This window comes from Dendrobates tinctorius, unplaced genomic scaffold (genome assembly GCF_039654945.1).
Source record: "Dendrobates tinctorius isolate UK_male_01 unplaced genomic scaffold, ASM3965494v1 ptg000011l, whole genome shotgun sequence".
In the NCBI taxonomy this organism is placed as follows: Eukaryota; Metazoa; Chordata; class Amphibia; order Anura; family Dendrobatidae; genus Dendrobates; species Dendrobates tinctorius.
In genome coordinates, this window is record NW_027361679.1 from 102655974 (window position 1) to 102682033 (window position 26060).

Below are 26060 nucleotides of genomic sequence, written 5' to 3' on the forward strand. Positions count from 1 at the left end.
TTACCCCTGATTTCTTATCTTTTCTCCAGAGTTAAAGGTGCTTGCTGGTTTACCAAGCTTGACCTCAGGGGGGCGTATAATCTTATTCGCATTAAGCATGGGGATGAATGGAAGACGGCGTTTAATACTCCGGAGGGACATTTTGAGTACCTGGTGATGCCTTTTGGGCTCACTAATGCCCCTTCTGTCTTCCAGTGCTTCATGAACGATATTTTCCGAGTTTTTGTCGATAAATTTTTGATTATCTATCTGGATGATATTTTGATCTTCTCCAAGGATTGGGATTCTCATGTGGAACATATTCGGACTGTGTTCCGGATCTTGAGGGAGAATTCCCTGTATGTCAAGGGATCTAAATGCCTTTTTGGAGTACAGAGGATTTCTTTTTTGGGATTTATTTTGTCCCCGTCAACTATTGAAATGGACCCGGCCAAGGTACAGGCCATTCACGATTGGGTTCAGCCCACTTCTTTGAAGGCCCTCCAGAAGTTTTTGGGTTTTGCTAATTTTTATCGGAAATTTATAGCAAAATTTTCTAGTATTGCCAAGCCATTGACTGATTTGACTAAAAAGGGTGCTGATGTGTTAAATTGGTCTCCGGAGGCTGTTTCTTCCTTTCAGGAGTTGAAGCGAAGATTCACCTCCGCCCCGGTTTTGCGGCAACCTGATGTCTCACTTCCATTCCAGGTAGAGATGGATGCTTCTGAGATTGGTGCAGGAGCTGTTTTGTCCCAAAAGGATCCTGTAACATCTAAAATGAATCCTTGTGCTTTCTTTTCCCGAAAGTTCTCTCCATCTGAACGTAACTATGATGTGGGGAATAGGGAACTGTTGGCCATGAAATGGGCATTTGAGGAGTGGAGACATTGGTTGGAGGGAGCTAAGCATCAAGTCGTGGTCCTCACTGACCACAAGAATTTGATTTACCTAGAGTCGGCTAAGCGCTTGAACCCTAGACAGGCTAGATGGGCCTTGTTTTTTACACGTTTTGATTTTGTGGTTTCTTTTCTTCCTGGAACAAAGAATGTCAAGGCAGACGCCCTCTCTAGGAGCTTCCTTGCTGATTCTCCTGTGGTGACCAAGCCTGCTACCATCTTAGGCAAAGGGGTAGTTCTCTTTGCCATCTCGCCCGATTTGAGACGTGCTCTGGAAGAGTTCCAGGAGGACAAACCTGAGCGTTGTCCCAGTGGAAAGTTGTATGTTCCTGACCAGTGGAAGAAGAGAGTGATGTCTGAAGTTCATTGCTCTGCTTTGGCTGGTCATCCAGGTATTTTTGGTACTAGAGATCTGGTGAGTCGGTTTTTTTTGGTGGCCCTCCTTGTCTCGTGATGTCAGGAATTTTGTGCAGTCCTGTGGGACGTGCTCCCGGTCTTAATCGTGTTCTCGCTCTAGTGGGTTGTTGATGCCTTTGCCTGTCCCCAAGAGGCCATGGACCCATATTTCAATGGATTTCATCTCTGATATGCCTGTCTCTCAGAGGATGACTGTTATTTGGGTGATTTGTGATAGGTTCTCTAAGATGGTTCATCTTGTACCACTCCCTAAGTTGCCGTTTTCCTGAGTTGGTGCCCCTGTTTTTACAACAGGTGGTTCGTTTGCACGGGATTCCTGAGAACATTGTATCTGACAGAGGAGTGCAGTTTGTGTCTAGATTTTGGAGAACTTTCTGTTCCAGGCTGGGAATTCAGTTGTCCTTCTCGTCTGCTTTTCACCCTCAGACCAATGGGCAGACAGAGAGAACAAACCAGACCTTGGAGTCATATTTGAGATGTTTTATTTCTGCTGATCAGGATGATTGGGTTTCATTTTTGCCCTTGGCCGAATTTGCTTTGAATAATAGAGCTAGTTCTGCCACTTTGATGTCACCTTTTTTTTTGTAACTTTGGGTTTCATCCTCGATTTTCTTCAGGGCAGGTGGAGCCCTCTGCCTGCCCAGGTGTTGACACTGTGGTGGAGAGAATGCACCAGATCTGGGACCAAGTGGTGGATAAGTTATCTCTCTCCTAGGAGAAGGCCCAGCGGTTTTCCAACCGACATAGGACCATTGGTCCCCAGTTTAAGGTTGGTGATATGGTGTGGTTATCATCAAAAAATATTGCTATGAAGGTGGCTTCTCCTAAGTTTAAGCCTAGATTTATTGGACCTTACAAGATTGTGGAGATTATTAATCCGGTCTCTTTTCGTTTGGCTCTTCCTGTCACATTTAAAATCCATAATGTGTTCCATAAATCTTTGTTGAAGAGGTTTGTTGAACCTGTTGTTCCGGGGGTGGCACCTCCAGACCCTGTATTGGTTGAAGGTAACATGGAGTATGAGGTAGAGAAAGTACTGGATTCCCGTCTGGCTAGACGGAGACTCCAGTATTTGGTTAAGTGGAAGGGTTATGGTCAGGAGGATAATTCCTGGGTCTCTGCCTCTGATATTCATGCCAAACGATTGGTGTGTGCCTTTCATCGGGCTCACCCTGATCGCCCTGGTGGCATAGTTGAGGGTTCGGTGACCCCTCCTCAAGGGGGAGGTACTGTTGTGAGTTCATTTTCCCCTTCATTACTGAGGCCCGAGGAACTCCCTCTTCTGGTAAAGAAAGGTAGTGAGCCTGATTGTCAAAAACCTGAGGCTGATGATTGTGACTGGCTGAGTGGAGTTACGGACTGGATATAATGCTGCCGACGCCCTTTTGCCCTGCGGGTGATTTCTCTGTGGGATCCTTGGAGACCAGTCTGAATTCCTGCTCCTCCAAAGCTAAGTTTGCTGCTCATCCTTTTGCTTTTGTGCTTTGATTTTGTTTTTGCTTTGTTTTTCTGGATTTTGCCATTCCCTGCTGGGGTGTGCTGAATTCATTTAGCTCTGTCTTCTGAAAATACCTGATTGCTGATTCAGTTTTTGAAGCCTAGCTGCTTCAGGGCCTTTTTCATATCAGCTGGTTGGCTTTTGTCTTTGATAGGGTTTTGGCAGATTGCAGACAGCAGTCTTCCTTTCCTTTCCTATCTAGGTAGTTTTGGGGCCCCGTCTTTGCTCAGTCTATCTTTCTGTCTGTGTTAGTATTTTCATCTTGCTTCACCGTCATTATATGTTGGGGGCTATCTATTGCTTTGGGGTCTGCTCTGGGGCAGTTTAGATTTCCCCTTTCTTTCTTTAGGCCTATGTATTTCTCCGGCTGTGATCGAGGGGTCTAGGGCATCGTAGGAACCCCCCACGGCTACTGCTAGTTGTGTTGATAGGTTCAGGGGTCTGCAATCTGATAGTTGCCAACTTCTCTGGTTTTCTGGACTTAGCTTGTATTTTTGCTTTTGCCTCCTACGGTGACTCAATCATAACAGAGTATGTCTCCTGTATTGTTTATGCAGTTCACAGTAGAAGTTTATTTAGATGGCCTGTGCCCCTCTGCAGATGAATCAGATGCAGTGATGAAGGTGGACAGCTTTATGCACATAAGGGGTAGTCCCACAGAGGACAAACATGCAAGAAACACACTGTCTCTAGTATATGTCTTGTTGTTCCCCTGGATGCTGCTGCTCAAGGAGGGATGTGATTTCAAAGATGTTGTTTATCTTCTTTTGTGGGGAAGGGTGTCGATGGCAGGCCGATCAGCTTCTGCTGGCTAGAAGGGATATTATCAACCTCTCTTATCTCACTTATACTCTTGATATGTCTGTGTCAGGGAAGGAGAATCTGTCTTGGCTCCCCCTCTTTGAGACAGGGTATGTTGTTGCAGTAGGTGCAGACTGCAAACACCGTTCTGCTCAGGGGGAATCTCCTGAGAGATCTGACTGTGAGCAGGGGAAGATTAAGGAAACCCTGGGAGATAACAAAAGTGCCGGCATCTCCTGCTGTTAGGTGCGTGGGAAGCGAGGGATGGAGGGAGCAGATGACACGCGCCCGCAGGGAAACCCAGGCCTGCTCCTCAACTCTCCAGGCCACCAGGCTCCAGGTCCCGAGATTCCTCCACAGTCTGTAAATCTTATTTTGCTACAGTCCACTGGGTGCAGCACACTTTTATGAAGGCTTAGATGTTAGGGCAGGATGATTTGAAGCAGCAATGCGGCCGATGGATGCTGATTTCAGGCTTGAGATCAGGAGCTCCTGGAAGAAGCGTCCTCTCTTGATGGTGCCTAGGCCTCACCCCCAATCCCTGCATGTTTATTGGATTAGTAACAGGCGTCAAATTTGCAGGGATTTGAGCATTAAATGTGTTGAGCGCATCTGAGCACTCAGATACTCAATTGATATCCAAGTATCACCGAGCACATTTGCTCATCATTAATAATAAACAATTCATAGTAATTAGGTAAGAATGTGCATGTACAAGTTCATCGGGTTCGCTCGAACTGTATTCCAAAGTTCGGTTCGGGTACCAGAACTTGATCCAAACTTGACCCCTAATTCCAAACCCCATAGAAGCCAATGGAGACCCAAACTTAGGTGCTGTAAAATGACTGTAAACTGGTCACAGTAAGGTCTAGGGGCTGTAAAATAAGAAAAATGGAGACAAGAGCAGGACAATTGCCCGGCAAAAAAATGGATAGGAAACTGACTTAAAATAACATAGAATAAAAAAACAGCATTCTAGGACCAGGAGGCAAAGTTCCAAGCGGAGGATGAGGTGGAAGTAGACGTGGCGGTGTAGGTGAAAGAGGCAGAGAAAGAGGTAGCCAACACTGTTTTTGTGGGGTTTTTTTTAGGGTAATGACTTAAAATAACATAGGATAAAAAATAAATAAATAACAATCTCTTGAACCATGAGGCAGAGGTCCAAGTTGATGAGGAGGCTGAGTAGGAGATGTACATGGGTGTGGCAGTGTAGGTGGAAAAGGAGGTAGCCAACACTGTGTTTTGTTTTTTTTTAAATTGGGAAGGTCCCAAAATATTGGAAATGGTAAATAGAACAAACAAACTGCAGTGGAGTATAGCAATGACTGTGTCCTGCTGGTCTGCTTCTCTTGTCAACCAAAGATACTGACAGTCCTGTGGGATCCATGCCTAGTTTATTATTATGAATTTGATCTTGCCCACGTTGGCTGTTGACAGGCTTATGCGCCTGTCTGTGATCACATCCTTTGACGTGCTAAATATATTTTAGTACACTTTAGTACATTTGCCACAGGGCAGGTCAGCACTGCCAAGGCATAAAGAGCAAACTCAGGCCATGTGTCTAATTTGGAGACGCAGAAGTTAACTGGTGCAGACCTATCACTCAGTACATGGACACGATGTCCCAGCTGTGTTGACAAATTCCTTCTCCTCCTTCGCCTTGTTCTTTCAGTGAACCCCTGCTGTCAGATGGGAACGCTGTCAGTAGTGTGTCTACCAGAGTGTATTTCCACATTTTCAGATCCCGCTCCATTGACAGAAGTAAGGATGGCACGTTGTCTTTGTATCAGGTATCTAGCAGTGTGGCCACCCAGTAATCAGCACTAGTAACAATCCTGGCAACTTGGCGATTGTTGCGCAGGCACAGCAGCATGTATTGGCTCATGTGTGCCAAGCTGTCCTTGGTGGAAAATGTATTGTCTGTATCCCCAGCCACACTCCAGTGATTCCTGTGAGCTGCTATGAGTGCCATACCACCGTGAACACAGTTCTTCATCCTCCAAAGCTGTCCCCTGGCTGGACAATTGTGTACCTGGACGCTGTTGGTACAGGAACCTGTTGTGAATTCTCTTCTGAGTCGGGGCTCCCTCTGGTGGTTACTGTGGGTAGTGTAACTGGCCGGATTGACAAAGGTCTGCCACCTGGCGATGATGATTAGAAATCTGGGGTTACTGATTGGGAGTATTTAAGTGAGCAGGCTTCCCTCAATTGTTGCTGGTGATTAGTTCTTCCTGTGCAACTTGAGGTCTGCTGTCTCCTGCCTGATCCCGCATTTTTCAGCTTAGTTGTTCATTTGCTGATCCTTTGCTTCTGATCTGGTTTTGCCTCTTTCTGCTTTTCTGTGCGGGTTCAGCGTGCTCCCTGCTGGGGCTGTGCTGGACCCCGCTCCATATGTTACAGCTTGTGTCAGTTTGTTCAGTCTGCTGTTATATTAGTCTCTTTTGCTTTGCTGCCAGTTTACACCAGAATGCTGATATAGTGGGGGAGAGGTCGTGAGACCTCAGGGATTTTTGTACATCAGACGTGTTGGATTTTTTAGGGTTTTTGCGTGATTGCAGACAGTGTCTTTCCTTTCCTTTCCTATCTAGACAGTTTGGGCCCCATCATTTGCTCAGTCTATTTTCTGCCTGTGTTTGTCCCTCATCTGGTCTCACCGACAATATATGTTTGGGGGCTATTTCTTTGGGGTTCTACTCCGGGGCAATTTAGATTTTACCTTTCTTGCTTTAGGCCTAGTTAGTTCTCCGGCTGTGTCAAGGCGTCTAGGGCATTGTAGGTACGCTCCACGGCTACTGTTGGTTGTGTTGTTAGGATTAGGGGTCTGCAATTCGCTAAGTGACCAACCTTTCAGGTTTCCTGGTTACCTAGCCTATTCCTGCCATCCTCCTCGGTGACCTGTCTAAAACAGAATCACAAGCCATAATGTAGACTCTAGGGTACTCTAAATAAGGAAAGAATTGTTAAAAAAAAAAAAAGGGTCAGAATTTTTTTGATATTTTTTTCCTCTTTTTCTCTGAGGCCGTAGGAGGATTTTTTCTCTAATGGAGACTAAACAATTGTCTGATCGTGTTGAGCAGCTCGCTGCTGAAGTGCGGGGAATTTCTGCTTATCTCGCTCAATCATTTGCTGTAGAACCAAAGATCCCCTACTCCTGATGTGTTTTCTGGGGATCGGTCTAAATTTTTGAATTTTAAGAATTGTAAACTATTTTTTGCTTTGAAACCTAACTCATCGGGGAGCTCTGTGCAGCAGGTTAAAATTGTCATCTCCCTGCTGCGCGGCAAACCCCAGGATTGGGCTTTTTCTTTGACACCTGGAGATCCTGTTCTGGCTAATGTAAATGCATTTTTTCAAGCCCTGGGGTTGTTGTCTGATGAACCTAATGCTATTGATCAAGCTGAGAAAACCTTATTGGCATTGAACCAGGGTCAGGATTCTGCAGAGTTATATTGTTAAAAATTCCAAAAGTGGGCGATCCTTACTGAAAGGAATGATGATGCCCTAGCAGCTCTCTTTCGGAAGGGTCTGGCAGAAACCGTAAAAGATGTTATGGTGAGATTTCCTGTCCCCTCTGGTCTTGACGACTCTTTGTCATTGGCCATTCAAATTGATCGACGTTTACGTGAACGTAGAACTACACGAGAGGCGAACGAACTTCTGAACCCATGCAATGTGATAGGGTTTTGTCTAGGGCGCAACGTCAAGCGTTTAGAAGGCGTAATAAGTTGTTTTTTTTGTGGGGACGCCTCTCATACTATTTCTGTCTGCCCTAAACGAGAAAAGCATTTTGCTCACGCATTTTCGGTGGGCAGTGTACAGCCTAAGTTCCTTTTGGCGGTTACCTAGATCTGCACCTTGTCTACATTTTCCGCTAAGGCTTTTGTTGATTCAGGAGCAGCTTTGAATCTGATGGATTTTGACTTTGCCAAACGTTGTGGTTTTCCCAAGGTACCCCTGCCTTCAGCTTCTCTCCTAGTTCCCTGTAATCGTTTTAAGGACCTTTCACCTCCCTCTAACTTTATCATTATTTATTATTATTAATATTATTTATTTATATAGCACCATTGATTCCATGGTGCTGTACATGAGAAGGGGTTACATACAAATTACAGATATCACTTACAGTAAACACACTAACAATGACAGACTGATACAGAGGAGAGAGAGAACCCTGCCCTTTCGGGCTTACATGCTACAGGATGGTGGGGAAGGAGACAGTAGGTTGGTGGGTTGCAGCAGTTCCGGTGTTGGTTGAGGTGATATCCCGGTAGTGGTGAGAGAGAAGGAGGTAGCGGGGTCATTGCAGGCTGTAGGCTTTCTTGAAGAGGTGGGTTTTCAGGTTCTGTCTGAAGGATCCAAATGTGGTTGATAGTCGGACTTGTTGCGGCAAAGAATTCCAGAGAATAGGGGCTATTCGGGAGAAGTCTTGGAGGCGGTTGGGTGAGGAGCGAATAAGTGTGGAGGAGAGGAGGTCTTGGGAGGACCGGAGATTACGTGAGGGAAGGTATCGGGAGATTAGTTCAGAGACATATGGGGGAGACAGGTTATAGATGGCCTTGTAGGTCAGTATTAGTAATTTGAACTGGATACGCTGAGGGAATGGGAGCCAGTGAAGAGATTTGCAGAGGGGAGAAGCGGAGGAGTAGCGAGGAGAGAGATGAATTAGTCGGGCGGCAGAGTTAAGGATGGACTGGAGAGGTGCGAGGGTGTTAGCAGGGAGACCACAGAAAAGGATGTTGCAGTAGTCGAGGCAGGAGATGATGAGGGCATGCACAAGCATTTTAGTAGATTGAGGGTTGAAGTTGGATAGATTCTGGAAATATTTTTGAGCTGGAGGGGACAGGAGGTAGAAAGAACTTGGATGTGCGGTTTGGAGGACAGGGCAGTCAAAGGTTAATCTGAGGCAGCGGACTTCTGGTACTGGGGAAAGTGTGATGTCATTAATTGTTATAGCTAGGTCGGATAAGGAAGATCTGTGAGATGGAGGAAAGATGAGTTCAGATTTGTCTACATTGAGTTTGAGGAAGCGAGAGGAGAAGAAGGAGGATATGGCTGATAGACACTCTGGGATTCTGGAGAGCAGAGAGGTGGCGTCTGGGCCAGAGAGGTAGATCTGAGTGTCATCAGCATAAAGGTGGTAGTGGAATCCGTGGGACTTTATGAGTTGCCCAGACCAAGTGTATAGATTGAGAAGAGTAGGGGTCCTAAAACAGAGCCTTGGGGGACTCCAACAGAGAGAGGGTGAGATGAGGAGGTGGTGTGGGAGTGGGAGACGCTGAATGTGCGGTTGGAAAGGTATGAGGAGATCCAGGATAGGGCAAGGCCTTTGATGCCGAAGGAGGAGAGGATCTGTAGTAGGAGGCAGTGGTCAACTGTATCAAATGCAGAGGACAGGTCTAGAAGCAGGAGTATAGAGTATTGTCCATTTGATTTGGCTGTATGTAGGTCGTTAGTAATTTTGGTCAGGGCTGTCTCAGTGGAGTGATGGGGGCGGAAACCAGATTGTAGATTGTCAAAGAGCAAGTTAGATGATAGGTGCGAGGAAAGTTCAGCATGGACGTGCTGTTTCAGGAGTTTGGAAGCGAATAGGAGCAACGATATTGGACGGTAGCTGGACATAGCTGTTGGGTCGAGGGTTGGCTTTTTAAGGATAGGCGTGATTGTGGCATGCTTGAAAGCAGAATGGAAGGTACCGGACGTTAGTGATAGGTTGAAGAGGTGGGTTAGGGATGGGATAAGTGTGGTGGTGAGGTTGGGGAGGAGGTGGGATGGGATGGGGTCAAGTGCACAGGTTGTGAGGTGCGATTTGGAGAAGAGGCGATTACGCTCCCCTTCAGTGATGTTGGAGAGTGAGGTTATGGGGTTTGGGCTGAAATGAGGGAGGTTGGAGGAGGCAGTGGTGGGCGGAGGAGGGAGTTAAAAGTTTTGAATAACTGTTTTGGGTTGTAAGATAGGGAAGATACGAGGTTGTGAAGTAGGCCTGTTTAGCAGAGGTGAGGGCAGATTTGAAATCCAGTGTTGCCTGTTTGAATGTGGTGAAGTCATCTTGCGAATTTGCTTTCTTCCAGCGCCGCTCTGCAATCCTGGACACTTGCCGGAGCTTTTTAGTGGTGTTATTGTGCCAGGGTTGTCTGTTGATACGTTGCATTCTGCCATGAACGAGAGGGGCAACCGTGTCAATAGCTGATGCGAGAGTGGCATTGTAGAAAGCAGTGGCACCGTCTGTGTCATGGAGTGAGGATATTGTTGCCAGTGGTAGAATAGAGTCAGAGAGCGCGTGGGTGTCTAGGTGTGCAAGGTTTCTGTGGGGGTGTGCGTGTTGCTGGACATGGGTGCCAGGTGAGGACAGGTATGAGAAAGTGAGTAGATGATGGTCAGATAGAGGGAGAGGGGAGTTGGTGAAGTTAGAAAGAGAGCAGAGACGGGTGAAGACCAGGTCTAATGTGTGTCCATCTGTGTGGGTGGCTGAGGAGGACCACTGAGTAAGTCCAAAGGATGAAGTAAGGGACAGGAGTTTGGAGGCTGCTGACTGAAGGGTATCAGTAGGGATGTTGAAGTCACCCATGATGATAGTGGGGGTGTCAGTTGAAAGAAAATGAAGAATCCAGGTAGAGAATTGGCCAATGAAGGCAGTGGTCGGGCCTGGAGGTCGGTATATGACGCCCACTTGGAGGTTGGAGGGAGAGTAAATGCGGACAGAATGGACTTCAAAAGAGGGGAGGATTAGGGAGGGAAAAGGTGGGGTTGGGTTGAAGGTGCAGTTGGAAGGAGAAGACCCACTCCTCCACCGTGTCTGTTGCCAGGGCGAGGAGTGTGGGTAAAGTGGAGGCTGCCGTAACACAGCGCAGCAGGGGAGGCGGTTTCAGAGGGTGTCAGCCATGTTTCTGTGAGGCTGAGGAAGGCAAGATTGTGAGCGAGAAAGAGATCATGAATCACATGGAGCTTATTGCATATGGAGCGGGCATTCCAAAGTGCTCCCGAGAGAGGGAGCAGGGGGTTGGGTGTCAATGGCACAGGTTTTAAGTTGGAAAGATTGTGGTAGTTCTTATTAGATAGGGAGCGGTAGGAAGGGGAAATAGTGGGGGGTGAGAGCTGTGGGGGTCCAGGATTGGGAGATATGTCGCCAGCAGTGAGGAGAAGCAGAGAAAGGGAGAGCAGATGGGAGAAGGAGAGTGGGCAGCTTGTTTTATGTTTCATTCGGACAGATTTTAGGTTGAGGAGCAGTTCAGCAGAGGAGGTCAGGTGGGGAGGAAAGAGGGAAGGGGAGATGATTGTTTGGTTAGAGGGTGCTGGGGTTTGGGGATAGCGAAGGAGAGTGAGGACTAAAGGAGCAAACACAGTGAGGGCATATGTAAACATGGTGAAGGAGTAGGAGGGTGAATAGAAAAGCTGGATCGAAGTAATAAGAGGGGCTTACTCCGCAGACATACCCAAAAGAGACAGGTAGTAATAGCTGCATCTTCACGATACTTTTGCTGCAGTGATACTTATGCTGCAGGGAGACACATGCCTGACCCGCACATGTGCCCCCCTAGAAGGCATCTGAATATATAGGACTGAGTAGAGGATCAGGTGAGAGAGATTGTGGGAACTGATTTGGGATAAATTACCAATTGCCTAGCACACCAGGGGATGTTAGACAATCAAAGGCACAGGGCCTGGCTACATCCATATGCTAGTAACACCTTACACCTGATAACATCTCTACTGGGCCCAACATGGATATACAGCAGTAAGTATTGAGTTCAATGCAACAAATGAATTTAGCAAACATTCAGTAGGCACTGTTATATACCATTAAATGAAAGGTTGCACTAGATGACAGCAAACGGATTGTAGCAGGAGCAGAGATTGTACCATTAAATGAAAGGTTGCACTAGATGACAGCAAACAGGGATTGTACCATTAAATGAAAGGTTGCACTAGATGACAGCAAACAGGGATTGTAGCAGGAGCAGAGATTGTACCTGTGTGAAGAGAGGAGCTTGATGTTAATTCTCATGACCGCCAGGTTTTTCCCTCCCAGCAATCTGTTTATCTGATCCGCAATATGTCGAACCCGAGCACCCAGCAGATAACACTCTTTTCGGCATTCACTGTCTTGGCGGAAGATGACCCTGTCTGTCTGCCTAATTATAGAGTCCTCTAACATCATCTGTCTGGCATTTGCTACACTTCTACGTCCCTCCTTCCTACAGCAGTCATTTTCCTGGTTGCTAGGAGCAACGCCCTGCTGTAGTGATCCCAGTCCCGGGCTTGCATTCCTAATATCAGCCACACAGGCATATTTACTAGGTTGTGCCAGATCAGGACTGGGCTCCCTGGCACTTTTCCCCCTACCACTTCTTATAAAATTTACCCAGCTACATACTTCTCTGTCCTGATCTTCACCACCTCCATATCACTGGCCGCAGCCGGCGCAAGCTCAGTGAGCTCTAAACTCCTCTCCAAGTTTGCAATGCTCCTGAGTGTTGCAAGCTGCACGTTTAGATCCAATAACTGGGCTTCAAAAACCAGCAGAAAAAGGGCAGCGATGTTTACCTGCCCAGGCCTCCAAACAAATGCAGGATGCAGTGGACCTATGTAGTTAAGATGGCGGCAACACAGGTGCAAAAATACCAATGAGACAACCACTCACGGCCTACCAATCCATGGGGGGGATGGTTGCTTGGTATATTAATGCACAGTAGAGGCTTGTATGGGGCACTGTTCACATACAGGTGATGCACAGGATCCAGGTTAACAGCCTATTAGTGACGCCTTTACTATTCTATCAGGCGGGCTGCCCATAGCTATCCAAATGCATCCCATGTGAACAGACACCACAGTTTACAAGACCAAATGAGCCCAGCTGCACCCTGAATAATAAGGTGTAGAAAATACATATAAAAATATGTGAGGTATTTGTCAAAATATTGCGTTGGGGTGAGGGGGAATACCCAGACTGCCACCATCATCTCTGTTGCGGTCCTAGCATTCAAAGTATTATGGTTTTCACTTTGTTATATTACATTCATGCTGCTGGTCTGGTTGAGCACTAGCCCCGGATGTAGGTTGAGGCTGGGTTCACACGTAGCGGAATTCCCGCGGAAATTACGAGAATTCCGGAATTCCATTCCGCGGGAAAGTCGCATTTTAAATTCCCGTGATTTTCCCGTGGAAAAACTAGCGATTTGCAAGCGTAATTAGCTTGCAGAATGCTAGCGTTATCCAAGCGATCTGTAGCATCGCTTGGAGAACTGATTGACAGGTTGGTCACACTCGTCAAACACTATGTTTGACGAGTGTGACCAACTTTTTACTATTGAGGCTGCCTATGCAGCATCAGTAGTAAAAGATATAATGCTAAAAATGATAAAAAAAATATAAAAAATCGGGTTATATTCACCTTCCGATGTCCCTCGCAGCATCCCCAGGCCTCCGCGATGCTCCGTCAGGTCCCGTTCCCAGTGATGCATTGCGGCAATGACCTTTGATGATGTCGCGGTCTAACGAGACGCGACGTCAGCAAAGGTAATCGCAATGCATTACTGGGAACGGGAGCTGCTGCGTGTATCGCTGAAGCCTGGGGACGCTGCGCGGGACGTCGGAAGGTGAATATAACCCGATTTTTTATTTTAATTCTATTTTTTACAGGGATATGGTACCCAGAGCCTGGAGGACAGTCTCCTCTCCTCCAGACCGTGGGTACCATCCACAAATGTTCTGCTTACTTTTCGCATGGTGGGCACAGCCACATGCGGAACGTAAACAGAACAATGCATTCCTATGTGGGCGGAATTGCCGCGATTCCGCAAATTATTGAGCATGCTGCGGATTTTTCCGCGATGCGATTCCGCCGCGGGAAAATCCGCAGCATTAGCATAGCATTGCGGAATCCCATAGGATTGCATGAGATGCTGTTTTTTGCTTTTTCGTGGCAAAATCGTGCAGTAAAGACCGCCGTGAAAAAACTGAACGTGTGAACACAGCCTGAAGGTGCAGATTCGATGAAGGGATGCTGTAGGCACTCATTCACCTTAAACATTCTCTATACTTTTCCTTGTGGCTACACCATCTTATTGCACTTTAGATATTGTATTCCTCTTGTTTTGTATGAGCACTTACTATCATTTTTTATCTAATGATTCAATATTCAGGTTTTTGGATTTATTTACTTATAATATTTTGCTCAAGATCATTACTTTTATACAGGGCTTTTGTATGTGGGCAGCACGGTGGCTCAGTGGTTAGCACTGTAGCCTTGCAGTGCTGGTGTCCTGATTTCAAATCCCACCAAGGACAACATCTGCAAGGAGTTTGTATGTTCTCCCCGTGTTTGCGTGGATTTCCTCCGGGGTCTCCGGTTTCCTCCCACATTCCAAAGACATACTGATAGGGAATTTAGATTGTGAGCCCAATCAGGGACAATGCCAATAATGTTTGTAAAGCACTATGGAATTAATGGTGCAATATAAATGAGTAAAATAAATAAATAAAATGTGGGCTTACAGTTGTCCTTATCATCTTACTTGTTGGATGATGCTGAGGTTCACCCTAAAGGGTATTTTGTGCATGATTTTTTTATCTTTTTTTTAATCATTTTTTGAATATCCTTTTATGGAATACTTAATAAAAAATAAAGTTTTATTCATGGATCTCTTCATTTACCCACCCCTTACTATGATGTGGCTATGTGTTGTTTAAGTATTTGAAGTGCCATCAGTGTTGAATTTGGGCATTTTGTGATTTATTTAAATGTATATGGTTGTGTATGTAATATCAATTTCTCTATTTTCTATTTTTAGATTACTTTGAAATTCAGTGATGAGCCAACACAAGAACCTACAAAAGGGAATAAGTGGAAATGGTGATCAGTCAGGTAACATGTTAAATGTTTATATTATATTATATATCCCCATGAATATGTTAAACATACAAAATTTGCAGACTACTCACCATGGATATGGGGCAAAATCAGCCTCATGTGAGCTTATCTTAAATATCTGCATGACTAAACAGTCTACATCAATCTCCAGAAATGGAAGAATAAGAGAAGCCACAATGAGATAGAGGTCAAGAGAAAGAGACAGATACAAGCAACATTCAATAGAGGTGTCACTGATGGTTAAAGGGACTGTTCAAACCAATTACAGGTGCTCTGTGCATCATGACGGGGCCAATCATTTATATAAACCTTACCATCTACTTGTTTTTCCTCTATCTCCTCCCTTCCCTGGCTCTATGAAGCCAGAGCTGTCAATCAAGGAAGAGGGTGGGGGTGGAGATTGAGGGAAAACAAGCAGGTGGGAAGATGTATATAAATGATTTGCCCTGCCCTGAATCACCGAGCGATAGGACTTAGTTTGAGCAGTCATCCTGTGCTGACATTCAGCGCTCTCGACCTGATTGGAAGTTAGCATTTTAAAGGATTTCTACTTTTAGGTTAGTGAAACTTTATCACTATGCAAATGAGACATCTTTTTTTAAGTACTTTATCATATAATTCCTTTCAAGATATTGGTTGTGAAAGAATAAAAGTATTCTTCATTCAATCCACTGGCTACAATGAACTACTGCAAAATTGAAGAAAAAAATTATAAAGCATGACAAAAGTTGTATATTGCCTCTTTCGTGAGGTTTTAGAAATTCACAATACTAGCTTGGCCCGTGCGAAATTTTTGCACATTGGTCATCTGGAGCACAGGCAATTTCAGAAAAAGCAAGCTGGTCAATTGTAAATGTACTTCATGAGTTAATGAACACAGACAGGTATTCATATATGTATGATTTTTTTTTGTTTTTATGTAGATTGGTAATACAATAAATTGTCTGGATAAGTAGAGGCCAAAAATTGTTTTCCACCTGCAGGTCATTGTGTCTTTCTGCAGGTTTGTGAAAATGAATGTTTAAACTGTATTTAGTGATAAAATCGTGGATGTGTGGTTTGTTTGGCTGTTTTCTTGCTGAAGGGAGCAAGTTTACCTTTCAAATGGTGTATCATGTGTGTGTATGGGGCGAAGTAATCCCCGAAAAAGCAGTACATGTATACAAATGTGTTGGTAGTGTGCTTTGGGGTACTGTAGTGCCACCTGCAGGTCATTTTTCCTTACTACAAGTTTATGAAAAATAATGTTTAAACAGTATTTTGTGATCAAATTGTGGATATGTGGTTTGTTTGGCTATTTTTTTGCTGAAGGGGGCAAGTTTACCTTTCAAATGGTGTATCATGTGTGTGTATGGGGCGAAGTAATCCCCGAAAAAGCAGTGCATGTATACAAATGTGTTGGTAGTGTGCTTTGGGGTACTGTGGTACCACCTGCAGGTCATTTTTCCTTACTACAAGTTTATGAAAATAATGTTTAAACAGTATTTTGTGGATGTGTGGTTTGTTTGGCTATTTTTTTGCTGAAGGGGGCAAGTTTACCTTTCAAATGGTGTATCACTGGTGTGTGTGGGTGCAGTATGAACGGGGATACAAAGGAATCACCGAAAAACAGTGTTTAGAAATAATAGAATAGATTTGTTTTTTTTTTTCAGTTTTTTTTGCAAATTGTAATAAGGTGAAATTGTAAATCTTTTAGTGTTTTTGAAAGAAACAGCAAGCGTTCTAAAATAATCTATTTTAGTCCACTTTCACATTGTAATTTAGTCAGTATTCTCCATCACTTTTAAACAAGTAACGCGGGTCCCAAACGCGGAAGCATTTGTTGTGTTATACCTTTTTACCTTCTCTGCATTGCTTCTACTAATGGTTTTGACTTTCAAATGCTGGTACAAAATATGGTGAAAATGGCCTTATGCCATTATAGCCTCATGCCATTAGAAGCACCATATGGTGCTTCTAATCGAGGGTTCCTGATCCTGCTCTTATACTCACCTGTTATCATCTTCACCTTTTTATCTCTGTCACTCACATCGGTCTCCGGCAGTTTGTGACCTGCCGGATCGCTCCAGTGTTTCATGAAACGAACCAGAGATCACAACTCAATACAAGTATACGAGAGCCTTGTTCTGGCTCTCATAGATTTACACTCAGCACTTGTTACGTAACTACTTACTTCCAGCCAGTCAGAAGTTCCAGTCATAAAATGGTACTGAAAAAAGGGTGAATATAAGACTATGGTCAGAGATCTTAGATTAATAGTAGAGATGGGTGAACCTGAACAGTCAAGTTCTGGATGCGTACTGAATGGACCCCGAACACGAACATCTCCAGGAAGTTTGTGTTACGTTTCGCCTTCGACACCCTGAACATCGGCTGTTTCCCACGCTGTCATCTGCGTGACAGTGCGAGAAACACAGGCATCTCTGATCGGCGGTAGGATCATTATCACCGGTCAGAGTGCTGTGGTTTCAACGCTGTCAGATGACAGCATGAGTCAGCAGCTGTGACCAGCAGTAAAGAGGTAACTGCTAGTCACAGGTGTCAGCTGATGAGAGAGTACCACTAATCATGCTCCTTCAGGGTGTAGTGGTGACATGAGAAAGTTTACTGGAGTTCATAGCTGATGAACCCCAGTGACTTCACTTACAGCACCGCTTGCTGCATCAGAACTTTCTCATGCAGCGAATGGTGCCGTAAGTGAGAACACCAGGGTTCATCAGCTATGAACTCTGGTGACTTTTCTCACAGGAGCTCAGCGCTACACAGTGCAGGAGTGTGATTACGCTTCTGTCTCAATGTGTGGTGACTGGCATGGATAGCGGTCGCATGTAACCGCTACCCAAATAATTCAGATGTTCGTGGGACAGATATGGATTATCTCCATGTCTGACAGGTGAGGGATATGGTTGTTTATTATTTTTCCTCTTTTACAGGGGACAGAGGCATTGGTAGACTAGGTGTAAAAAGTGAGTATTATGGCTGTTTATTATTTTATTTTACAGATGACATGGTCTTTAGAGGATTAAGTGTAAAGGTGAGTATAATTGTGCTTTGTTGATTTTATTTCAAATAAAAGAGTCTTTCATTATTTCAATTAAAGGATTTTATTCTGGCTGTTTTTTTTACAATTGTACTATGGGGTTAGTAATGGGGGCGTCTTATATTATATTAATTTGTGGGGTTGATGACACCTTTGTATTATCAGGTGACATCAAGCCCACGGCTTAGTAATGGAGAAGCGTCTATAATACACCTATCCATTATTAATCCTATAGTTACATGGTAAATAAAGACAAAGCCAGAATAAAGTATTTTAATTGAAATAATGACAACGACTCCTTTAATAGATCTTAATTAAACCATAATTACTGCATCGTCTATTCCACCGATGCCCTTGTTCTCCTGTAAGAGAAATAAAATAAAAAAGCAACAGTATACACTACCAGTCCTCCGAGAACTTATACATACAGTTGTGGCCAAAAGTATTGACACCCCTGCAATTTTGTCAGATAATACTCAGTTTCTTCCTGAAAATGATTGCAAACACAAATTCTTTGGTATTATTATCTTCTTTTAATTTGTCTTAAATGAAAAAACACAAAAAGAATAGTCCTAAAGCCAAATTGGATATAATTCCACACCAAACATAAAAAAGAGGGTGGACAAAAGAATTGGCACTGTTCGAAAAATCATGTGATGCTTCTCTAATTTGTGTAATTAACAGCACCTGTAACTTACCTGTGGCACCTAACAGGTGTTGGCAATAACTAAATCACACTTGCAGCCAGTTGACATGGATTAAAGTTGACTCAACCTCTGTCCTGTGTCCTTGTGCGTACCACATTGAGCATGGAGAAAAGAAAGAAGACCAAAGAACTGTCTGAGGACTTGAGAAACCAAATTGTGAGGAAGCATGAGCAATCAGTTGAACAGTTTCAAACACAACAGTCATAAGTAACAACGTTAACAATACAATAATTAAAGCGAAATAAGACGACCCTGCTCGTGGAGCTTACAATCTACAATGAGGTGGGGGGGATACAAAGCACAGGTTTGTATTTACAATGATGTATTTACAATGACGGTCCAGCCATCTTCAGGGGGTGGGGGTTAGATGGAGATAGTGAATGGGCTACACACACACAAACATGACTTTGATTACTGAATGTGATAGGCCGCTCTGAACAAATGTGTTTTGAGCGAGCGCCTAAAACTATGCAAATTGTGGATGGTCCTAATATTTTGGGGTAGAGCATTCCAGAGGATTGGCGCAGCACGGGAGAAGTCTTGGAGTCGGGAGTGGGAGGTACGGATTAGGGCAGAGGTTAGTCGAAAGTCATTTGCAGAGCGCAGCGGTCGGTTAGGCCGATAGACAGAAATGAGGGAGGAGATGTAAGGGGGTGCCGCACTGTGGAGAGCTTTGTGGGTGAGAACAAGTACTTTGAATTGTACCCTGTAATGAATTGGCAGCCAGTGTAACGACTGGCGAAGAGCGGACGCGTCTGAGAAACGATTAGCCAGATGGACAACCCTGGCTGCTGCATTAAGGATAGACTGGAGAGGGGAGAGTCGAGTGAGAGGGAGGCCAATTAATAGAGCATTACAGTAGTCTAGGCGGGAGTGGATCAGGGCGACAGTGAGAGTTTTTGTTGTTTCCATGGTGAGAAAAGGTCGGATTCTAGAGATGTTCTTTAGGTGTAAGCGGCATGAGCGGGCAAGAGATTGTATATGGGAGGTGAAGGAGAGATCGGAGTCGAACATAACACCCAGACAGCGCACCTGCTGTCGGGGTGTTATTATGGTGCCACCCACAGAGAGGGAAATGTCATATTTAGGGAGGTTAGTAGATGGTGGGAGCAGAAGAAGTTCAGTTTTGGAGAGGTTGAGTTTCAGATAGAGAGCAGACATGATGTTGGAGACTGCAGACAGACAGTCAGTGGCGTTCTGTAGTACAGCGGAGGTAAGGTCAGGGGATGATGTGTACAGTTGTGTGTCATCAGCATAAAGATGGTACTGAAAGCCAAATCTGCTGATGGTCTGTCCAATTGGGGCTGTATAGAGAGAGAAGAGAAGGGGGCCAAGGACTGAGCCCTGAGGTACCCCAACAGTGAGAGGAAGAGGAGATGAAGTGGAGCCAGAAAACCCTGATGTTTTGGGGTTGCTTTGCTGCCTCTGGCACTGGACTGCTTGACCGTGTGCATGGCTTTATGAAGTCTGAAGACTACCAACAAATTTTGCAGCATAATGTAGGGCCCAGTGTGAGAAAGCTGGGTCTCCCTCAGAGGTCATGGTTCTTCCAGCAGGACAATGACCCAAAACACACTTCAAAAAGCACTAGAAAATGGTTTGAGAGAAAGCACTGGAGACTTCTAAGGTGGCCAGCAATGAGTCCAGACCTGAATCCCATAGAACACCTGTGGAGAGATCTAAAAATGGCAGTTTGGAGAAGGCACCCTTCTAATATCAGGGACCTGGAGCAGTTTGCCAAAGAAGAATGGTCTAAAATTCCAGCAGAGCATTGTAAGAAACTCATTGACGGTTACTGGAAGCGGTTGGTCGCAGTTATTTTGGCTAAAGGTTGTGCAACCAAGTATTAGGCTGAGGGTGTCAATACTTTTGTCTGGCCCATTTTTGGAGTTTTGTGTGAAATGATCAATGTTTTGCCTTTTGCTTCATTCTCTTTTGTGTTTTTTTCATTTAAGACAAATTAAATGAAGATAATACCAAAGAATTTGTGTTTGCAATCATTTTCAGGAAGAAACTGAGTATTATCTGACAAAATTGCAGGGGTGTCAATACTTTTGGCCACAACTGTACTGTCCCACGACGAGTCCAGCTCTGCTACATCTGGATGCCTTTGGCTGAATGGTGGCATTATGACCGGAGATAACTCGGTCCCCCGTGGTGACGTGCACCCCAGTAGCCGTGGGGCATACCTACGATGCCCTAGATGCCTCGGCACAGCCGGAGAACTAACTAAGCCTAAAGTAAGAAAGGTGAAATCTAAACTGCCCCGGAGTAGAACCCCAAAGGAATAGATAGCCCCCAAACTTATATTGTCGTTGAGACAAGATGAGACACAAACGCAGGCAGAAAATAGACTGAGCAATTGATGGGGCCCAAACTGACTAGATAGGAAAGGAAAGACGCTGTCTGCAATCATGCAAAAACCCTAAAAAATCCAACACGTCTGATGTACAAAAAACACTGAGGTCTCACGACCTCTCCCCCACTATATCAGCCTTCTGGTGTGAACTGACAGCAAAGCAAAAGAGACTAATATAACAGGGGACTGAACAAACTGACACAAGCTGTAACATATGGAGCGGGGTCCAGCACAGCCCCAGCAGGGAGCTCGCTGAACCCTACAGCAAGCAGAAAGAGGCAAAATAAGAGCAGATGCAAAGGATTAGCAAATCAACAACTTAACTGAAAAATGCAGGATCAGGCAGGAGACAGCAGACCTCAGAATGCACAGGAAGAAACTAATCACCAGCAGCCACTGAAGGACGCCTGCTCACTTAAATACTCCAGTCAGTAACCCCTGATTTCCAATCATCATCGTCAAGTGGCAGATTTCGGCCAGCTCCACTACCCACAGTAACCACCAGAGGGAGCCCCGACTCAGAAGTCAAATCAAGAGAGTTCACAACAGGAATGCCGTTACTAGTGCCTCTAGCAGCATACACTTGCATTCCTGCATTTTCCGATCCCACTCCAGTAATGGAAGTAATGATGGAGTGTTTTCCTTGTAGCAGGAATTCATCAGGGTCGCCACCCAAGAATCAGCACTGGTAACAATCTGGGCAACTTAGCTGTTGTTGCGCAGGCACTGATGCATGTATTTACTCATGTGTGCCAGACTGCCTAGAGGCAACAACAAGCTGTCCTTGGTGCGAAGTGTGTTGTCTGGGTCCTCTCTATCCTACCAGCCATACCTCAATGATGCCCATGAGCTGCTTTGAGTGCCATTCTGCTGTGAACACAGTTTCTCCTCCTCCTCATCCTCCAAAACTGTGTCCTGGCTGGACACTTGTGTAGCTGGCTGCTGTTAGTACAAGAACCAACCCTCCAAGCCTTGTATGGATGACAGTCCTGGTAATGATGAAAATGGTCCCAGTTCCTCCTGCACCTCTTCCTCCTGTGCCACTACCTCATGCATCATTGTCTGAAGTGTTTTTTCCAGCAGGCATACAAGTGGCTAGTAACGCTGATGATGGCATCTTCAGCGCTGTCCATGTTACTAGAATATTCAGAGTAGTGCAAAATGGTACACATGTCCCTCATGGAGGCCCACTCATTGGTGGTCAAGTGGGGATGTCCTGCAGCACAATCGCATATGCAAGGTGGAGTTTTACTTTGTTGGAACGTAGCATATAAGGCGGTGAGCAAGAAAACAGAAGTGAACATCAGCATCAGCAGGGTGGGAACAACAAAAGTGCACACACAGTGCCCGCACTTTCATTTATTACAAAATGGAAAAAACACAAGATGACTATCAATTTTCCTCGATCTGGGGCTCCATGCAAGATTTTGCCTCGTGGGGTAAGGCTGATTCTGAGAAAAGTCTGGAATTGGCCCAGAACTACACGGGAGGACCTGGTCAATGACTTGAAGAGAGAGCTGGGATCACAGTCTCAAACATTACCGCTAGTAACACATTACGCCTTCATGGATTAAAATCCTGCAGGGCATGCAAGGTCCCCCTGCTCACGCCAGCACATGTGCAGGCCTGTTTGAAGTTCGCCAATGACCATCTGGATGATCCAGAGGAGGCATAGGAGAAGGTCATGTGGTCAAATGAGACCAAAATAGAACTTTTTGGTATTAACTCACCTCACTGTGTTTGGTACAACCTCAAGAACATCTTCCCAACCGTGAAGCATGGTGAGGAAAAACATCATACTTTGGAGGTGCTTTTCTGTTTTTCTGCAAAGGGGACAGGACGACTGCACTGTATTGAAGGGAGGAAGGATGAGTTCATGTATTGCAATATCTTGGTTAACAATGTCCTTATCTTAGTAAGAGCTTTGAAGATGGGTCGTGGCTGGATTTTCCAGCATAACAATGACAGAAACATACAGCTAGGGCAACTAACGAGTGGCTCTGCTAGAAGCATTTCAAGGTCCTGGAGTGGGATATCCAGTCTCCAGACCTGAACCCAAGAGAAAATCTTTGGAGGGAGCTGAAACTCAATGTTGCCCAGCGACAGCCCCGAAACCTGAAATATCCTGAGAAGATCTGTATGGATGAGTGGGCCAAAATTCCTGCTGTAGTGTGTGCAGACTTGGTCAAGCCCTACAGGAAATGTCTGACCTCTGTAACTGCAAACAAAGATTTCTGTATCAAATATAAAGTTCTAATTTTCTGTTGTACCAAATACCTGTTTCATGCAATAAAATGCTAATTAATTATGTAAAAATCATACAGTGTGATTTTCGATTTTCTAGATTTTTTTAAGATTCTGTCTCTCTCAGTGGAACTATACCTATGATAGAAATTACAGACCTCTTTCTTTGTAGGTGGAAAAACTTGCAAAATCGGCAGTGTGTCAAATACTTATTTTCCCCACTCTGTTATGGGATGGGGTCAGAATGAGGGTGATATGTAGCAGGATAGAGGGCATATATATATACCAGAATGGGGCTTGGTTGAGGGATATACAGTGGGTACGGAAAGTATTCAGACCCCTTTAAATTTTTCACTCTTTGTTTCATTGCAGCCATTTGGTAAATTCAAAAAAAGTTAATTTTTTTCTCATTAATGTACACTCTGCATCCCATCTTGACTGAAAAAAAACAGAAATGTAGACATTTTTGTAAATTTATTAAAAAAGAAAAACTGAAATATCACATGGTCATAAGTATTCAGACCCTTTGCTCAGTATTGAGTAGAAGCAACTTTTTGAGCTAGTACAGCCATGAGTCGTCTTGGGAATGATGCAACAAGTTTTTCACACCTGGATTTGGGGATCCTCTGCCATTCTTCCCTGCAGATCCTCTCCAGTTCCGTCAGGTTGGATGGTGAACGTTGGTGGACAGCCATTTTCATGTCTCTGCAAAGATAATCCATTGGGTTTAGGTCAGGGCTCTGGCTGGGCCAGTCAAGCGTGGTCACAGAGTTGTTCTGAAGCCACTCCTTTGTTATTTTAGCTGTGTGCTTAGGGTCATTGTCTTGTTGGAAGGTGAACCTTCGGCCAAGTCTGAGGTCCAGAGCACTCTGGAAGAGGTTTTCATCCAGGATATCTCTGTACTTGGTTGCATTCATGTTTCCCTCAATTGCAAACAGTCCTCTTGTCCCTGTAGCAGAAAAACACCCCCATAGGATAATGCTGCCACCACCATATTTCACTGTTGGGATTGTATTGGGCATGTGATGAGCAGTGCCTGGTTTTCTCCACACATACCACTTAGAATTATCGCCAAAAAGTTCTATCTTCGTCTCATCAGACCAGAGAATCTAATTTCTCATAGTCTGGGAGTCTTTCATGTGTTTTTTTTTTTTAGCAAACTCTATATGGTCTTTTATATGTCTGGCACTGAGGAGAGGCTTCCATTGGGCCACGCTGCCATAAAGGCCCAACTGGAAGAGGGCTGCTGTGATAGTTGACTTTGTGGAACTTTCTCCCATCTCCCTACCTCATCTGTGGAGCTCAGCCACAGTGATCTTGGGGTTCTTCTTTACCTCTCTCACCAAGGCTTTTTCCCCACGATTGCTCAGTTTGGCTGGACAGCCAGATCTAGGAAGACTTATGGTGGACCCAAACTTCTTCCATTTAAGGATTATGGAGGCCACTGTGCTCTTAGGAACCTTGAATACTGCAGAAATTCTTTCTCTGAGCTCTTTGGCCAGTTCCTTTGAAATCATGATTCTCATTTGGTCTGACATGCACTGTAAGCTGTGAGGTCTTATATAGACAGGTATGTACCTTTACAAATCAAGTCCTATCAGTTTAATTAAACATTGCTGAACTCCAATGAAGGAGTAGAACCATCTCAAGGAGGATTACAAGGAAATGGACAACATGTGACTTAATATGAGTGTCTGAGCAAAGGGTCTGAATACTTATGACCATGTGATATTTCAGGTTTTTTTTTAATAAATTTGCAAAAAATTCTACATTTCTGTTCTTTTTTAGAGTCAAGATGGGGTGCAGAGTGTACATTAATGAGAAAAAAATAACTTTGTTGAATTTACCAAATGGCTGCAATGAAACAAAGATTGAAAAATTTAAAGGGTCTGAATACTTTCGTACCCACTGTATATACCCGAATGGAGGGCATAGTGACTTCTCTGCTACATATAAACCCCTGTGTGGGCCAGTTAATATATTTTCAAGTCATTAGGGTAAGAAGAGTTGTACTAAATACTAAGGAAGAATCCGAAATTTAAGTATTTTAATACACTTACAGTTGTGGCCAAAAGTATTGACACCCCTGCAATTCTGACAGATAATACTCAGTTTCTTCCTGAAAATGATTGCAAACACAAATTCTTTGGTATTATTATCTTCATTTAATTTGTCTTAAATGAAAAAAACACAAAAGAGAATGAAGCAAAAAGCAAAACATTGATCATTTCACCCAAAACTCCAAAAATGGGCCAGACAAAAGTATTGGCACCCTCAGCCTAATACTTGGTTGCACAACCTTTAGCCAAAATAACTGCGACCAACTGCTTCCGGTAACCATCAGTGAGTTTCTTACAATGCTCTGCTGGAATTTTAGACCATTCTTCTTTGGCAAACTGCTCCAGGTCCCTGATATTTGAAGGGTGCCTTCTCCAAACTGCCATTTTTAGTTCTCTCTACAGGTGATCTATGGGATTCAGGTCTGGACTCATTGCTGGCCACCTTAGAAGTCTCCAGTGCTTTCTCTCAAACCATTTTCTAGTGCTTTTTGAAGTGTGTTTTGGGTCATTGTTTTGCTGGAAGACCCATGACCTCTGAGGGAGACCCAGCTTTCTCACACTGGGCCCTACATTATGCTGCAAAATTTGTTGGTAGTCTTCAGACTTCATAATGCCATGCACACGGTCAAGCAGTCCAGTGCCAGAGGCAGCAAAGCAACCCCAAAACATCAGGGAACCTCCGCCATGTTTGACTGTAGGGACCGTGTTTTTATCTTTGCATGCCTCTTTTTTTCTCCTGTAAACTCTATGTTGATGCCTTTGCCCAAAAAGCTCTACTTTTGTCTCATCTGACCAGAGAACATTCTTCCAAAACGTTTTAGGCTTTTTCAGGTAAGTTTTGGCAAACTCCAGCCAGGCTTTTTTATGTCTCGGGGTAAGAAGTGGGGTCTTCCTGGGTCTCCTACCATACAGTCCCTTTTCATTCAGACGCCGACAGATAGTACGGGTTGACACTGTTGTGCCCTCGGACTGCAGGGCAGCTTGAACTTGTTTGGATGTTAGTCGAGGTTCTTTATCCAACATCCGCACAATCTTTCGTTGAAATCTCTTGTCAATTTTTATTTTCTGTCCACATCTAGGGAGGTTAGCCACAGTGCCATGGGCTTTAAACTTCTTGATGACACTGCGCACGGTAGACACAGGAACATTCAGGTCTTTGGAGATGGACTTGTAGCCTTGAGATTGCTCATGC

At 44.5% G+C, this 26060-nt stretch overlaps 1 protein-coding gene across 1 annotated transcript in view; it reads left to right on the forward strand.

Moving 5' to 3' along the window:
• The window catches only part of ATP8B3 (ATPase phospholipid transporting 8B3), an 807548-nt gene that overhangs the window by 254089 nt on the left and 527399 nt on the right, over positions 1 to 26060 (forward strand). The window contains exon 3 of the mRNA XM_073545649.1: positions 14379 to 14452. Coding sequence (XP_073401750.1) covers positions 14398 to 14452 — 55 coding nt within the window. The 5' untranslated portion in view covers positions 14379 to 14397. The remainder of the gene's footprint in view (positions 1 to 14378; positions 14453 to 26060) is intronic.